The 16,584-nt window shown below is 42.0% G+C and overlaps 1 protein-coding gene across 2 annotated transcripts in view; it reads left to right on the top strand.

The window, feature by feature from the left end:
- adamts18 (ADAM metallopeptidase with thrombospondin type 1 motif, 18) overlaps positions 1–16,584 on the top strand; it is a 62,293-nt gene that overhangs the window by 24,623 nt on the left and 21,086 nt on the right. For both annotated transcript variants that reach the window (XM_071489434.1, XM_071489435.1), the window contains 5 exons: positions 1,583–1,731; positions 7,458–7,630; positions 9,040–9,170; positions 10,679–10,802; positions 11,148–11,392. In XM_071489434.1, coding sequence (XP_071345535.1) covers positions 1,583–1,731; positions 7,458–7,630; positions 9,040–9,170; positions 10,679–10,802; positions 11,148–11,392 — 822 coding nt within the window. The remainder of the gene's footprint in view (positions 1–1,582; positions 1,732–7,457; positions 7,631–9,039; positions 9,171–10,678; positions 10,803–11,147; positions 11,393–16,584) is intronic.

Below are 16,584 nucleotides of genomic sequence, written 5' to 3'. Positions count from 1 at the left end.
TGAATGGGTATACACAACACAGTCAAGAGGGCAAGAAACAGATGCTGATCACTGGGTGAAAATAATGAAAGATGGGTAAAAAAATGATACTTTGATTATAATTTTGATAAATTACAACTTGGGTCATGGGCCATCATTCCTATTGGTAATAATAACATTGTACTTACCAAGTTCATTGCTCAGATTTGGTGCAGACAGAGAGAACATTAGTGGTCAGGTGATTTTAAAGGGACCAATTCAACATTTTGGAAAATAAAGTTCCTGCCAAGAGTGGATTGATACCACTCTCATGTATGTACAGTAAATGTGAAGCTACTGCCAGCTAAGCTTAGCTTAGTGTATTAACTTGCTGGAGTCGATGCTGGTTCCCTGGCAACCTCATGGTGACAACACAATTTCAGATAGTCACTGATACCAGTCAAGACATAGTCTAGCACGACCCACTCATAAAACCACAGCACACACACACATATATGTGTGTATACACATATATATAAATATATATATGTGTGTGTATGTGTGTGTGTGTTTTGTACATATCAAACAAACAAACTAGTTAATAGCATTTTCCCTATGTTTCCAGTTTTTCTGCTAAGCTAAGCTAACTAGCTGGCAGCCTCATATTTACTGTAAATACCAGACAGTGGTATTGGTCCTTTCATCTAACTCACTGTAGGAAAGAAAATAAGCATATTTCCCTGCTGGTCCTTTGAACAAAGGTTAGTCAGACTAAATGAGGACAAACCTCAAATTATTACCCAAATGATCCATTGTAAACATCCATCACAGTTTACAGACCCACTTCCTGGTTCAACTTTGATCTAGTTTAAAGCACCTAGTGTACACAGTTTTCCTGTGTGATGAGGGATGGTTTAGATAATCTGTCTAAACTGTTGGCATGTTTACAGCCTGTCTGAACATCTGACTGCTCATTTCTTGCCACAGCTGCCTTTGTGGTGGTGATGTCATGGTATTTCCAGATCACATTAATTACTTAAGTGAGCAAAATACTTTAATCGCCAATAAAAATAATTACTATAAATAAAAGAAATAAGTGGTAATAAACTACAATTGTCCTTTAGATTAATGTATTCTCACTTGTCTGGGCTAAAGCAAATCCTTGCAACTTAAAAAGGCAGAGAGGAGAGGTCAAACTAGATTTGGACACTTACTGATTTAAATGACAATTACTAATATCAGTAAAGACTTTATTAAGTATCCATCCTTGCTGCTCATACTTGTTTGTACATGCAGAAGCATTTTTGGACCGTCAGTTCTCTCAGCTGGACACAGAATGGCTTCACCCCTTCACATATCGAAAGCTGATATTTAGAAAGAGAGAGAGGTGATGATGTGTGTGAGTGCAGGGTTTGGCTTGGATCGGCTCAAGTGTGGTGCACAGTGTATCTGTGCATGTGTCTTTTGGCTGAAGCTGGAGAGTCCGGGTGCCCAGGTGTGGTGCTGGGATTTGTCCAAACCAGGAAACTCAGGCAAAATGCCTGGGCCAGTACTCAAGTTCTGATAAGAAAGCCATTTCTGTGTGTCTTCTCCTCTTTCATTTCCTTCTTTCTATTTTCTGCAGTGGTGTCGGCGGGGTCAGTGTGTCAAATATGGGGAGCATGGTCCCAGGGCGGTGCATGGCCAGTGGTCAGCCTGGTCCCAGTGGTCCGACTGCTCCAGAACCTGTGGAGGAGGGGTCATGTACAGGGAGCGCTCCTGCACTAGCCCAAGGTACACACATCTGCACATACTTGCATAGTCTTCTAATCTGACTCATCAGCTCCTTTTTAATGTTTATAGATAGATTAAGTAGCCGTGCAGATGATGAAGTGATTCATGTTGTCATGTGGCTGCTAATACAGTGAAAATCTGAGTTGAGGTTTGGGCCATAAAGTAATTCTTGAAGGCCTCCCGTCCTAAAATTCTTCCTTTCTGAACACCTGAAAGTGCTGTCTGCCAGGTAGCTGTCAGCAAAGACATGCACGCACATACTGTCCATGCACACACACACACACACACATGCGCCTGATAACGGCTCTCATCAGTCAGGCTGACAGTCCAGACAGACAGACTATCTCTCCCTTTGCTCCAGACGAGGAAAACCTCCTAATAGCATGCTCTTTTCTCTGAACGCTGCCAAGACAGTCGGCAAACGTCCCCTATTGCTGCTCACTCACACAAACATAATTCTAGATAATTCTGCAGACCCAGATCCCACAGTGCATATCTCTTTGTTAGTAAAAGGGCTTTGTGCATGTCATTACACTCACGTGAAAGGTTTTAATGTTGTGTTTCATAACAGATGCACAGCACAGTCCCATGTTGGTCTTCCCCACAACATTTAAGAGATTTATTCAATGTTTTCAGGACTTTATTTTACTTTCATACAATATAGAATAGATTTTTTTAGGTCTGATCAAATAAATGATTGTCTCTGTGTGTAGTTGGTTAGCCTACCCCCACGACACTGCCCCTTTAAATTTCATACAGGACAATTGGCCTGTCTGGGATATTTAGAGAAAGGATTAATTTCCTGATTGTTCATGCCTTTTATTCTGCCTTTACTGTGAAGCACTGTATGTGTACACTACATACACTACATACACTAAAAACACTCTTACACAGATCTTTATAAACACTGACATTATGGTGCAATTATACGCAATGTCTGAACAAGAACAACTGAAGGGTTTAAAATAGTTTCCTTGAAGAGTGTTTATACGAGCAATTTCCTCCATATTGTAACACAGGGACACTCATGATGAGGATGGTGGAACCAATTAACTGTGTTTTTATTTTCGCTTGTGGGAGCAACCAAAGAGAAAGAAAGTTAACACAAATTCGTAGACAGCAACTCTGATGTTTTTCCTTGTTGTGTTTCTATCCAGCTGTTGAGTGGATTTTAAACTCTCTGGATATTTAGTAAAAAAAAAAAATACAGACAAAGAATTGATTCAGTTTTCTAAAAGATTAATGTGGATCTACAACAATTAAAACAAACAGCATTGCCACATAGGACTTAAATTCATGCATGAGCACACACACCCACACACACAGTACAACTAGACTCTCATACCGCAGCAAGTTCCAGGAGGATCTTGGCTAATCATCCAAGGCCGCTGCACCACACTGATTGGTGGACAGATCTCAAACTTCATCACAAAGAATCTGATGATTGGTTTGTTCTGTTAACGATTGCCGTCATTTAGGGATTAGTCATAGCAGGTGAGATCATATTGGCACGTCACATCCAATCCTACATGTATGAACACAGACTCTTATGCCTCTGTGTGTGTTTAAGTGTGGGTGAGATGATTTTGTCATGATGAAGATACTAGGGACACAGTTGCTCTCTTAATTACTGCTCTCCCTGTGTAAAGTCTTTCAGCCAAGAAAATGAAGAAAATGACTTCATAACATTATCTTTTGTCTCACATGGTCATTCACACAACCTCCATGGTTGAGTTGGATGCTTCAGCTGATATTTCAGCTGATTCAGATGCTTTTATCTCATGTATTTTCAATTTTCAATTCGACTACTTTCAATACTTGTACATTAACCCAAAGTTTCACTGCTTTCACTGCTTATTCTCTATTTTAGTTCTTCTGCTTTCTGTGATTACGCTTCAGCATCTCAGCTCCTTTCAATACGCTTCAACTGATACTTCTAACCCTTTCAAGTGTCAGGTGTTCACTTTTGGGAAAAAAACACAACAAATTCCTCAGCTCTTCTAACTTCCAAAATTTTTACTGTTTATACCCGAGATACTTAAACTGCCTTCAGTGTTTACTCTTCAGCTGACACTTCAATGGCCTTTGCCTTTCAGTTTACACACTGGAACTTGCACTAATTTCTTTCAGAACTTCAACCTGCACTTTGATGATTTCAGCTCCTTGCAGCTAAATCTTCAACTTGTTCCAGCCCTTTCACCCCCATCTGATTATTTTTTCAGTGCTTACATTTAATCTGACGGTTCAACTTCTTCCAGTGATTGTATTTCGACTGCCACAGGAAGTGGGTCTGCTATTTTTCTGCTGGAAGCAGATATAGATTTTCTTCAGAAAATGCGGCCGTTTCCACTTGACATTTTCTTTTTTTTTATTATGTCCACTCCATTAATGAGTCCATTCAGACATTCACAGACGTCTACTACACTGTCCTCGTTACCCTACACTGGCTTCATCACTGCTTACTTAACAGCCGGGCAGATACTGATGTGGCTGCTCTGTCCGTCACAGCTGACTTGTCTCCTAATCCCTGTGAGGGATCAAAGACGTTTTCAGAGGCAGACCGGCCCTCATATGATACACATTATACACCATGACTGGCAGACCAAAAAGGGCCACAGAGCCCTTTAAACCAGGTTAGCTGTCAACTTCATTTATCATTCCTGTGGCACTAAAGAGTGCTTTGTAGCAGCTGCTGCTGAAAAATGGGTTGATGCTGCTAAACAGTGAGTTATGGAGTCAGCGAGATAGGGACAGGATGTGAAGATGTTGAGTGTGAAATTTTAAATCCAATAATGTCAAGTCATGATATCATCATCAAATTACATACAATGGGCCAACCAGTTGTCAGGTCCCTAAGAAGTTCAATGTGAAAACAATGAAATTAGACAGGGGTATGTCTTAATACAACATCCCTTTGCTACCCGACCCCACCACCTCAACACACACCTCCACCACAAGAATTCAGCCACCCAAACACACTTTTCCCAGCTGCTCCTTGTACCCCTGAGTCACGTTTTAGTCCCTGACTCATGAGTGTGTTTGTCCCCAGTAATCTCTGCGATTATTTTGGCAGGGCCCCTCTGCTCTTAATCTGAGCAGAACAAGAAGGATTAGCCTGAATCTGACGGCTTGTCTCTAATGTCATCTTCACCCCTAAACCGAACTGTCTGGACAGTCTGGGGTGTCACTGTCAGATCTCTGGAAAGATCAATGACGCAATGACACATTTTAAAGTTCTTGTCAAACTTGCAGTTTACAGTATATGCATAAATTACATGTAGGTTTAGCCATATAAATCCTGAGTTGTTTTAGGTTAGCTTATAGAGATGACAGCTTTTTGTACATCTTCACCTCTGCTCTACTGGAAGATCTTTGCTCAGCAGGAGCAGTCTTAAAGATGGTTCATTTGATTCAGCACAAACTCATCCATTTTACAAGGCAAGCATGTATCTTTTGCTCAGTCTTGTAAAAGAGTTCTTTGGGATCTGCCAATTACATCCTTCCCTTCGAGGAGTTGCTGGATGGAAAATGAATCTTCTCCTCTTCCCTCCCTCTCTCCCTCCATCTCCCTCCTTGCTCCTCCATTCGCCGTAGACCACCTGCCAGATCAAACACAGTCAACCTAATCCTCACCAACAAGCCTGGGAGATTAGGTTCGCGATCTTGACCTGGTTTTGTAGGGAGCACATTTTGTCACACACTCGATTTAAAGGGAGTGGGGTTAGGGGGATGAAGAGGCGATGGTGCTTAGATAGACCCCTGTTGGGTGGAGCCTCTCGGTAGACTTGTGAAGGTGTTTTACAAGGGTTAGACCCGCGGCACTGCAGCAGAATGAGGATCTGTGTGGGAAGTCATGAGAGAGGCAGGGAGAGAGCAGGTGACCCAAGAAGAAGACAAGACTAGACATGGTGACCTCTGACCCACAGGAGTTCAGTCTCAGCTTCTGCTGCCGGGCAGATTTACTGAGCTCCCGGGACATTTAAGCATCCTTAAGGGTCTTGAGGGCTGCGTTGGGGCTGGGTGTTGAGACAGAAGAGGAATGACTGAAACACAAACCGAAAAACTTGTCATATCTGGTTTCTGTCTTGTTCTTGGAAGTTGATTTACAATTGCAACAAAATGATCCAGGAAGAGGAGACTAAAGGGTGTAGAAGAGAAATGAGGAGTATTGTGAAACTCAGGGCCAGATGTCCATAATCCACGAATTGCATTCAACTCCCTCCACAAGTAAACTGTCCATCTTCCGTGCTCCTCTGATCAGAAGGCCTCGACTGATGGAGTATACAGTGTGGTTCCCCCAATGGCCTGCTATAACTACATTACCATATGGACTGCGTATGTCTGCCGCTAAGTCTTAATAGGATCAGGACTATGAAAACCTGGGCCAAATCCCTGCACCCCCCTCACCCAGGGAAGCAAGATCAGCATGGAGCAGATTTACACACATACACACACACCTTCAATGAAGCTCCATCATTCTTGGCAGCTAAGTCACCCTGTGATTGAGTCCAGGTCTGAATGGAGGGGATGAACAGTTGGAGCTAAAGAAAAATGCAGTGAAGCAACATGCATTTTTGATTCTGATTGTTGCTAACATTCATTTCATGCAGACACTGTTACAGGAAATTCAAAAGAACTATGCCTCTGGTTGCTTTCTCCTGTTTACTGTTCGTATTAAGGCACATTTTCAGTTCCTTTTCCAAAGCGTTTTATTACACTGTAAAAGTTAGTGAATTGTTTTTATTAGACATGTTTGATCAGCATGGTTCCACAGTCTCTGTGTGTGTCTATGTGTCTGTGCTGGCCACTTTGGTAAATGGCTAAACTCAATTTTCTCTGTTGGTGGTTGTGTTGGAATGCCTGGAATGAGTTTAGAAAGCCTGGGAAGTCTGTCATGGCATCCTAATGTTCACTAAATGTCAAGACTCTGGTCTTTTTTTAGCTGGTGGTGGTGCCTTCATTTATTCCTGTGGTTGAAGTGTTGCTGTAGCATGGTGTATAGAAATACCTGACATGGTATCCAGGCTTTTCTTTCACAGCATCTACATGAGCTTTAATCCTTTTGCACTAAAACTTTAAACTGCAATTTACACTCTGATTAGGATCATATACTAACAAATGATATGGTGTCATGTTCATGTACTAAAGAAACTTATCGTTTTATTTAATGATAATGTCTTGGATACCGCTGTCCTCCAACATGACTCAATTTGGCTGAAGCTCAAAGGAAAAGTTTGGGATGTACAGTATGCTTATTCATTTTCCTGCTGAGAGTAAGATGAGGAGATGGAAATCAGTCTCATGTCTGTTAAATATGAAACTGCAGCCCACAGCTGGTCATCTTATCTTAGATTGAAGACTGGAAACAGGGTGAAACAACTGCTGTCAGTAACTTCATGTTTGATAGACAGACATGAGTGGTGTTAATACCTAACTATAAGCATTTCCTGTAATGTCAAACTATTCCTTTCAGATGTAGTCTGCCACACAAATATATCTGGATATTAAAACTGTGTCTCAAATGTATTTCATTAAATTGCATTTTTGGTTATTGTTCCCTTATGAGCAGAATTGATCTCCTCTGTGGTATAAACATCAGGACCTCAGGGTGTGATAATATTAACTGGCTCAGCGATGCATTGATAACAGAACTGTGCTAATGAGAAAAATTGGATTTTTCAGATCTGTAAATCTTCCTTTTCTTCCTTGTCTTGTCTTCCACTCAGGCCACAGAACAATGGTAAATTTTGCTCCGGCTCAAGTCGGCTCAACCAGCTGTGTAACACTCGGCTGTGCCCTCTCAACACTGTGGACTTCAGGGCCCAACAGTGTGCTGAGTATAACAGCAAGCCCTTCAGGGGCTGGTACTACAAGTGGAAGCCCTACACACAAGTGGATGGTAAGCTGGTCAACTGATTAGACCCGGAGAGAACAGAGTCTGTTCAGTCGTCCGAGGATGTTGTGGATGTATTTTTCCTGCATCCTTCTTTCGAGGTTTAATGATATTTAAAAATTATTTTGTGAATTGAAGAAGCTATATGGAAGTTTTGCTATTGCTACATAGCCAGCGTTAGCATTAGCAGCTGTTTACTTACCAGTTTAGAAGAAACATTGTGAGTTCAGCATCAGACTTCATTCCTTTACTCACCAAGAGCTGTGCCCAGCAGTGGAAAGCAACACCAACGTTAACTTTTGTCTCTATCACGTCTTTTTTCTACTAAAGTAGACATGCTAACCAGCTAGCCATCTCATCACTTTCTAATCGTGACTCACTGTATCCTCCAGTCTGCCCTGAAGACGTATCACTAGATATCATCATTAGAGGATGTATTATATCCTCTTGTCTTGTAACTTGTAAACACAACGCTGCGACGATGGCTGAAGCTCACAAACACCCACTCCTGGCAAGAGACCATGTTGAGCGTCATAGAAAACTTACAAAGAGTTCCTTTAAATTACACTACTTCTCGAGGATTATGAAGACATCCCATGTGTTACTGTAGTCTTGGCACATCATGCACAAGAAAAGAATGTCATTGTTCAGAGAACACAGAACGACTATAGAAACACAGAATAGCAGATTGTTCAGAGCAAGCTTTTTCTTGTCTTAATTCTGTAGATCTTTTATATTCTGCACCCTGCTGTACTCGGCTAGCCCCAATCTCTTTTATAAAGTGTTTCTGTAATGCCAACCACTATTTACTGCTGCAATGATTAGGGCCAAAAAGCTGGAGGAAACTATCATTCTGTGTGATGTACATGAGAGACATGTAGCCACCTGCACCCTCTGACACAGTGGGGATAGATTTAAAAAGGAAGCCTGCAGGCCAGCTTTGTTACATAGAGCGAGGGGGAGAGAGAGAGAGAGTGAAATGAAGGAGAGCCGTGTGTTTGGCTCTCGTCCCAGGCCTGTTTAAGCTGTTGATGAATGGGAGGTGATGTAGAGAGGAACAGATTCTGAACTGCCTTCTGGGACCTTGGGCCAAGTCACCTTCACCATCATTTATTTTAATCAAAGATGGCTGCAGAGACTTGTCTGTGATAACTGATCTGAACTACAGAATAAACCTGTTGCCCCACATGAATACCCCTGGGTACATTTATAGCCAGTTTCTGTCTTTTCCAATTCAGTCTCAGCAGAAGATGTGCATACATACTGTATGTGTAACAGGTTGCAGAACAGTAGCTGCTGAAACTTTACATGTTGGTCATAGTCAAGCTTAACTGATTTTATTCCTACGCACTGTCAATTCTGTTGATTCTAACTTTGACACTGTTGCTGTTTACATCTGCATGTTCTCTGTCCAGATGAAGACATCTGTAAGCTGTACTGCATTGCAGAGGACTTTGACTTCTTCTTCGCCATGTCCAGCAAAGTCAAAGACGGCACCTCCTGCTCTGATCACAAGGGAGATGTCTGCATTGATGGAGTGTGTGAGGTACAAAGGCTGTTGAAAGAAAGTTTCAGAAGCTTCAGAAAGGATTCAGACCTCACACTTTATTGTACTGTAGATTTAATTTTGAATGGAGGTAATTGTCATTTCTGTCCATCAGTCTACATTGATTAATCCATAATGACAAAGTGAAAACGTATGTTTTTAGACATTTTTCCAAATTTATTGAAAATTAAAAACAGAAATCTGTCATTTACAAAAGTATTCAGACCCTTTACTCCACATCGTGGTCAGGTGGATCCACTTTGCTTAAATTATCCTAGAGACGTGACTAGAACTTGATTGGAGTCTACCTGTGGCAAATGGAAGGGATGGACACAGTTTAGGAAGATACACACCAGTGCATATAAGAGCGCACATTTCATACTACATCAGGACAAACCCCGAGCCTAGAAATCCAAGGAACTCGGTGTAGACCTCTGTGATAAAAATTCTGTGGTGAGGCAGATCAGGGCAAATGTATAAAACCATTTCTAAAGATTTGAGGGTTCAGGAGCACAGTGACCTCAATAATTGTGAAATGGTAGTTTGGAACCAGCAGGAACCATCTGGCCAAACTGAGTAACCAGCAGCAGCAAGCACAGGGAGACTGGTCAAAATTAAGAGAAGAATTAACAGAGAGGTCTTTGAAGAACACCTGCTCCACAGTGCACCTAACCTGAGACTGGGGCAATGGTTCACTTTAAGCATGACCGTGACCTGAAGCGCACATCCAAGACAATGCTGGAGTTGCTTAGGGACAAGTGTCTGTCTGTCCTTGAGGGTCCCAGCCAAAGCCTTGACTTAAACACCACAGAACATCTGCGCAGAGGCCCGAGGATGAAACTTCCCATCCAATCTGTTGGAGCTTCAGAGTAGACCGACAAACATATAACATGTAATGAAGAGTGCAAAGAGTGAAGAGGTCTGAATACTTTCTGAAGCCACTGTAAATGTAAACAGAGACAATTGAATATCTTGTCCTGACAAAAAGTTTGAGTATTTGTATACTCTTACAAATGTAAACTTCAATAGAGTATAATAGCTATAAAGTTAATAGCTGTAAACTGGGGGTTTGTTTAAAACTGTGCAGTTATACTCGCTGTCCTTTAAATAATTCTTGCCAATGTGCCATCAACCAGCTTGTTGGATTCAAGTTTTAGAGCAGGTTTTAAAAGTGTAATGAGAGATGGAGAATCTCCTTTACTTTACAGTCGACTTCATTTTATTGCAAATGTGTCTTTTTCCTGTGTTTCATCTAATGTGAAGAATAATGCTGCATCTCCCCACCATGCTTATATTGTCCGTGTAATCCAGATCCTTGGTGCAGTAGTTATGTGAAACACCAAATGTAAACACAGATGGAATTACAGTTACCTCCTTATTGACAGTTGACATTGATATATCAGTTAATTCCATTGACAAGTACTTTAAAAAAGAGCTGGTCATAGAGTTTACTAGTATCTACATGTTTATTGTGGCATTGATGGTATGACTGTGTTTGTTGTGTGTAGGCAGTGGGCTGTGACAAGATCCTGGGCTCCAAGGTCTCTCTGGATGCCTGCGGAGTCTGTAAGGGAAACAACTCCACTTGCAAGTTCTTCAAGGGCCAATACACCCTTCAACACAGGGCTAATGGTAATCTTGTCTCTGTCTTTGTTTGTAGTTGGTCTGTACATGTTACTTTTTCCTCAAGACAAGGGGAGATTTTTAATGGTTAAACAAGGACAAGAACTGAAATCATGCACATACAGAAACTTCAAAATGGTCTGATATCTCTTCATGCATGTGCAGTAACACACATACACAGCACCAGAGATAAAGTTTGGGTAAAGGAAGGATGATGCTGTGTGTGTGCATAGGTAGCAGGAGTGTGTGATGAAACACACTATAAGAATCAAATAAATTTCAAGCAGAGCAGCAATAAACAAATATCTAAGCATGATTCAGCCTGGACTTTCTTTACTTCTTGTTTTCCTCCAGAATATTACTCCATGGTGACCGTCCCAGCAGGGGCACGAAGCATTCACGTTCAGGAAGTGGAGGTCTCCACCAGCTACTTGGCTGTCCGCTCCCTGAAAAGGAAGTACTACCTGACAGGGGACTGGACCGTGGACTGGCCGGGAAAGTTCCACTTTGGTGGAACCGTGTTTGACTACCAGCGCTCTTTCAACAAGCCGGAGAGCCTGTATGCTGCTGGACCTACTAATGAGACGCTAGTGTTTGAAGTAAGCCGCCGCTGCTGGGTGATGTCCGTTTGTGGCAATTGACAGTGACAGGGTTCCTTTTTTTTTTTTAAATGTCTGAACATGACGAGGCTTAGATGAAAAAAAGTTTGGGTGCTAGGGAGAACAGGGGTGGTTGCAGCTGTCTGCAGTGCTTCTGTGGGGGATTTATTGTGTTGGGTGATTGGTTACGTCAGGCATGATGTGCAGATGGCTGGGTGGTGTGGAAGGCATTAGAAAGAAACTAGAGCTTTTGCAGGTTCAAACAGCCCAGTTTTTTCCAGTGTCCGCACTGTGGTGCTGGCAGCTCCAGAAAACTCCAAAGCAGTGTGGAGAGCAGGTGAAAACGTAGCAAAATAGATGCGTTTTAAAGCAAAAATGTAGTAGTGTGGACGTAGCCTGAAGCTCCTGCCATCTTTTGCTTCAATGAACCCTCTTTCAAAGTCACTTAGATCTTTTCCTCCTGCCATCATGGTACAAAATCAGAATCAACTGAGCCTGCTCAGCATTTTTATACATGCCGCAGTGCGTGACTGGAGGTTAACTGCTTGCACTGGGTGCATTCCTTATATTTCTTTACTCACTTATTCAGGTTTCTCCTTTAATTTGTCACCTGCCTGTAACTCAAAACCTGGACAAATAATAAAACAAAAAATCTGCATGAGCAGATACCAATATGGGTAAGTGAGAAAATATGTTTTCTGTAGTTTGCTTGAGCCGACCCTTTAAGCATCATTAGAATGACAGGGAGAATAATCACACATCAGAGAGAGGGAGATGTGGCACAATTAGTCTAAATCAGCATCTGGGCCAGTTTCATTTTTCAGATCAGTCTCACATGGCAGAGGCTTGCTCCTTGTTTATAAGCACTACAGTTACTTGGTACTGCAAGCTCCTGTGTAAACACAATCACGTGTTTTTCCATGTACACATATTCAAAGCCATGGATGTGCCCCCCTACCCCCCTGGCCACTGACCTCAAAAGTGCTTTGTTCCAGCCATGTGATTTGAAGCTAATAGAGCAAATAAAATCCCGAAGTCAACTGCCCTTTAGAGGCAGGGAGGAGAAGTATAAAATCGGATGGTTGCTTCGAGTGAGATGTTCTCTATAGTACAGGATGTGATTTATGAGCTGATGGTACATTTTTTTCCCCCCACATTTGTAATCAGTGGCGCGTCAGAAACCAAAGCTTCGAGGGGAGGGCGAGTCTTTACCCGTCCTGAAGGCAGCAGCAGAATGTGATGCCGGACAGGCGTATCCTCCTCACAGCAAAACTAATATTTGACAAGTGGCCGAGTCATTCTCCTTATGACTCTGTAGGTTCAAATGAACGGTGGGTGGGGGAGGTGTGTGGGATGTTCTTCCCACATAACTTTGTCAGCGAAAGCATTTATTTTCTCCTGAACTCTGACCTCTAGCTGTGGAAACAGAAGTGAAAACCAGGTGAAGAGTAGACATTTTTTCCCCTGCTATCATGCTTGAAGTGATAGTCATGTAAAAGCTAGTCTCTCCTCTGTCCCTTTTCCCCAGAAACACTGTGGTTGAAGCAGGAATGATTGGCCTGTAAATTCATTTGGAATACCAGTGTGATATTTCCAAAGTGTTTGGCTGGTCACCCGTTTGACCCTCAGGAAATGTCTGAGTGTTTTTTGTAGCTATTTTAGAAAAGAGGCTTCTGTTTGTGGTCAGTTTAGTGGATTGTTGTTGTAGTTGGCATTTGAACAGCCTATTCTTGTTTTCTTGTGCAAGATGGATAGATTTCATTTTTATTTCTCAGCAAGTTTTGCAATAATTTCTGCATTCTGCAATGCTACAATCTTACTTTCACCAAGCACAGTATTATTTGGGGATAACAACAGTTAACAGTTTTATTTACAACTTGCATCATATTTTAGTGGTGCAGGGAATGTCTGTCTGTTGGATAATTTTTCAGTCCGCCACTTTGGTCCAGACTGAAATACCTCAACAAGCATTTCACAGAACAATATTTCACAGATTCCCATTCAATTTTGCACGGACACTTCCCAGGGAATGAGTCCGAATGACGTTGGTGATCCCCAGACATTTCCTGCAACCAGCAGGTCAACGTTTTCACTTATCTAAAAAAATACCTCAGCATATTCATGGTTCCCAGATACAGTCGTAATACTTGTTATGACTAAATACCTGCAAAACTAGTGACATTCCCATCAGCCTTAGCCAAACTTTGTGTTTACTGCTATCAAATCATTGCATGCAAGTACACTAAATTAAAGGAGCTGTTTTTAAGTTTGCTATTGCTACATAGCTAACATTAGAAGGAGCGTTGCAAGTTCAGCATCAAACTTCATACCTTTACTCACCGAGAGCTGTCTCCAGTGCTGGGAAGCAACGCCAGTATTAAGCCTTGTCTGTATCACGTCTTTTCCTCCACTAAAGTTAGCATGCTAACCAGCTAGCCCCAGTCCGTCTGCTCAGAAGGTGTATTATAACCTCTTTTCTTGTAAACGCAACAATGCCTGAAGCTCTTGTCGTACAACAATCATCACCACCTGCTCCAAGCAAAAAGCCAGTGTAGAGTAAACCCTTCAAATATGGTTAACATTAAACCTACATGTTAGCACTGTGATCGTGAGCATGTTGCCATGTTAGCATTACAGAGTATTCATCTCAAAGCATCTCTGTGATTAGGTTCAGCCTCACAGAGCTCCTAGCATGGCTACACTGTACTCCTGCTCTTGTAGTTTTGGCCTTTGTTCCATTGTTGGATCCAGGAACATAGCAGTGTCAATAAAAAAATGTCAGATGGGGGAAAGAAACACGAGTAGTACTTACTGTGGTTTTCATGTGCAATGATGGGATTATTATCAACATTTTCACTGTACTCACTTCCAGTTTTGCCGCTAAATAAAGTGGTTTGACAATCTATTGATAATCTTAACTGCTGGTTTATGTAAAACCTGCCTTATTGTCTGACCACTGGTATTCTTGCTTTACCCTTTGTTGTAGCGCTGTCACTGTGGCCCCAGATCTCACCATTTTCTTTGGTTGAGTACAGTGTTATCATAACTGGTAGATACAATGGCCTAGATTACACACATAAATCTCAAATTGTAATAGGGATAAATTACGGTATCCTTTAAAGAATAGACTTGGCTTAGTCTCACAGTGCTCCTGCTGCTGGTCTGTGTCTCAGTCTTACATCTGTCCAGCAGAGAACTCAGCTGTAGCATGCTGCTGATCTGCAGATGACACGACCATAATCTCTATAAGTATGTCCTGTAATTACAAAAAGGAGAAAGAGGTTGATAGAAAGAGAAGGATAGGGAGAGATAGAGAGAGAGAGAGAGGGGAGGGAGAGTGAGATTAAAAGATTAAGAATTCTGCAATTGAACTCTTTGGATGTGAGAAGTTAAGGTCAGGGCACTGGGACTTCAACTGCAAATGAAAAGAGCCAAATGAAGGAAAATGAGTAGGGTTTTTTTTTCAGTGCTGATCTTCATCTGTTTCACACATTCTACTTAACTGGCTCTGTCACAGAAAGACTGAGAGAGGGTGCAGTGCGGGGAGGGAGTATGCACCGATCACTCCCAGACCCTTACTCAGCTTGAAACACTCAAAGAAAAACAAATGTTGAGGAGTGTGAGCGTAAACTGTGACAAGGTGTTCACATCTGCACAGCTGCTCTGCTGGTAGGGAGGAGGAGGGAAGGGGAGTGGGAGTAGTTAACACGAGCAGGAGGAGGGAACAGATATATCAAATGGCTGCCTCTGGAGGTCTCAGTGGATACCAACTAGGATTATTCCGCCTACATTGATGTTCTTGTGGGATGGTGAGGCGAGGTCTTTCCAGTTCAGGGCAAAGCATTGTGGGTCCGCAAGTGAGATTGACATCTGTGTCTGCTACATTGCAATTCATCATCATCATCTGACTTGATGAGTGGTGTGGTGGCTGGGTTGTGAAAACCAAGAGACTCTGCGGTCTGATCTTGGACTGTAAGAAGGCAGACTCACATAACTTAAACTTGAAAAGCTCCCCGTGCATAACTTCTCTCCAGGAAATTTATTTCTTTCAATCAATGCGATTTTTCTTTGAGTCTTAAGAACAAGAGTTGATATTTGTAACCATACTACAGAATAAAAGCCATTCAGGAGATGCAAACATCCGTCATTAATGAACATTTCTCCAACTAAGGCTACATGCACACCACCATGTTAAGTTCTTTTGCTATGTTTTCTCCTCTATGTTGCTGCCTCTAAAACTTAGACTTCTGGAAAACGCTGCTGACCCTGTTTTAGTTTGAAAATTTTGGGGTTGTAGTCTGAATGGGCAGAAACTGAGACCTTTGGATAAGATAATGTAGACAGCTATGGCTCATGATTGGGCCTTATCGATCGCAACTATCAGTGATGAATACAACATGGATAACGAATTACAAGCGTTAGCGACCTTGTGGTCTTTGCTAGCAGCTGGTGTGCAGTTAAATTCTGCATTTTTACACTACAACTGCCTTCATCTTGTTAGTAGTATTTCCTGCAACTAACCAACTGCAGAGTAGACAGTCTGCTTCCTGTTTACACTGGCATGTGCTTCTCCGGTGTACAGGGATGGTCATATGATATGCGTTTTCAGGTGTGATAGTATGGATGGAGAATGTTTCTGCTACAGAGCTGATACAGATGGAGATCGTTTTTGTTTTAAATAGCAGTTTTCAAGGTAGGTAGATTTTTATATGTTGTGACTAATATCAAGGCAATATGTTGGTGCTGCTGTTGGTTTGCTTTGACTCCAAGCAGTCACAAGGCCAGAGTGAGCTTTGTCTGCAAAGTGGGAACAAGCATGAAGTCACTGTTGATGATGTTGTGTCAATGTTGTGGATTTCTTTTATTCATATTTTTTGGTGATGTTTAGCCTCTATTAGATAGTGGAAGTGGAGAAAGACAGGAAATGTAGGGAGAGAGTAGGAGAAAGACATGCAGCAAATGGTCCAGCCAGCTGGGAGTCGAAACTGGGGACTCACTGATCAAGGCATGTCAGCCTTAACCATTTGGTTATCAGGTCGCCTCTTTTCTTTGTTCTCATTGGTTATGATGTTCAGTCATAAGCCAGGAGATGGGCTTTGGCTGCAGTTGTCCCAGACTGAAGAAGTGGTGAGGAGACAGGGTTGGACATGTCTGAACTTATTGTCTGAAAGTTATTGTTACTCCTGGCACAC

This window comes from Trachinotus anak, unplaced genomic scaffold, assembly GCF_046630095.1.
Source record: "Trachinotus anak isolate AG129_WGS33_773 ecotype Australia unplaced genomic scaffold, CSIRO_AGI_Tana_v1 ptg000011l, whole genome shotgun sequence".
Lineage (NCBI taxonomy): Eukaryota > Metazoa > Chordata > Actinopteri > Carangiformes > Carangidae > Trachinotus > Trachinotus anak.
This window is presented reverse-complemented; position numbering and strand designations above follow the sequence as displayed.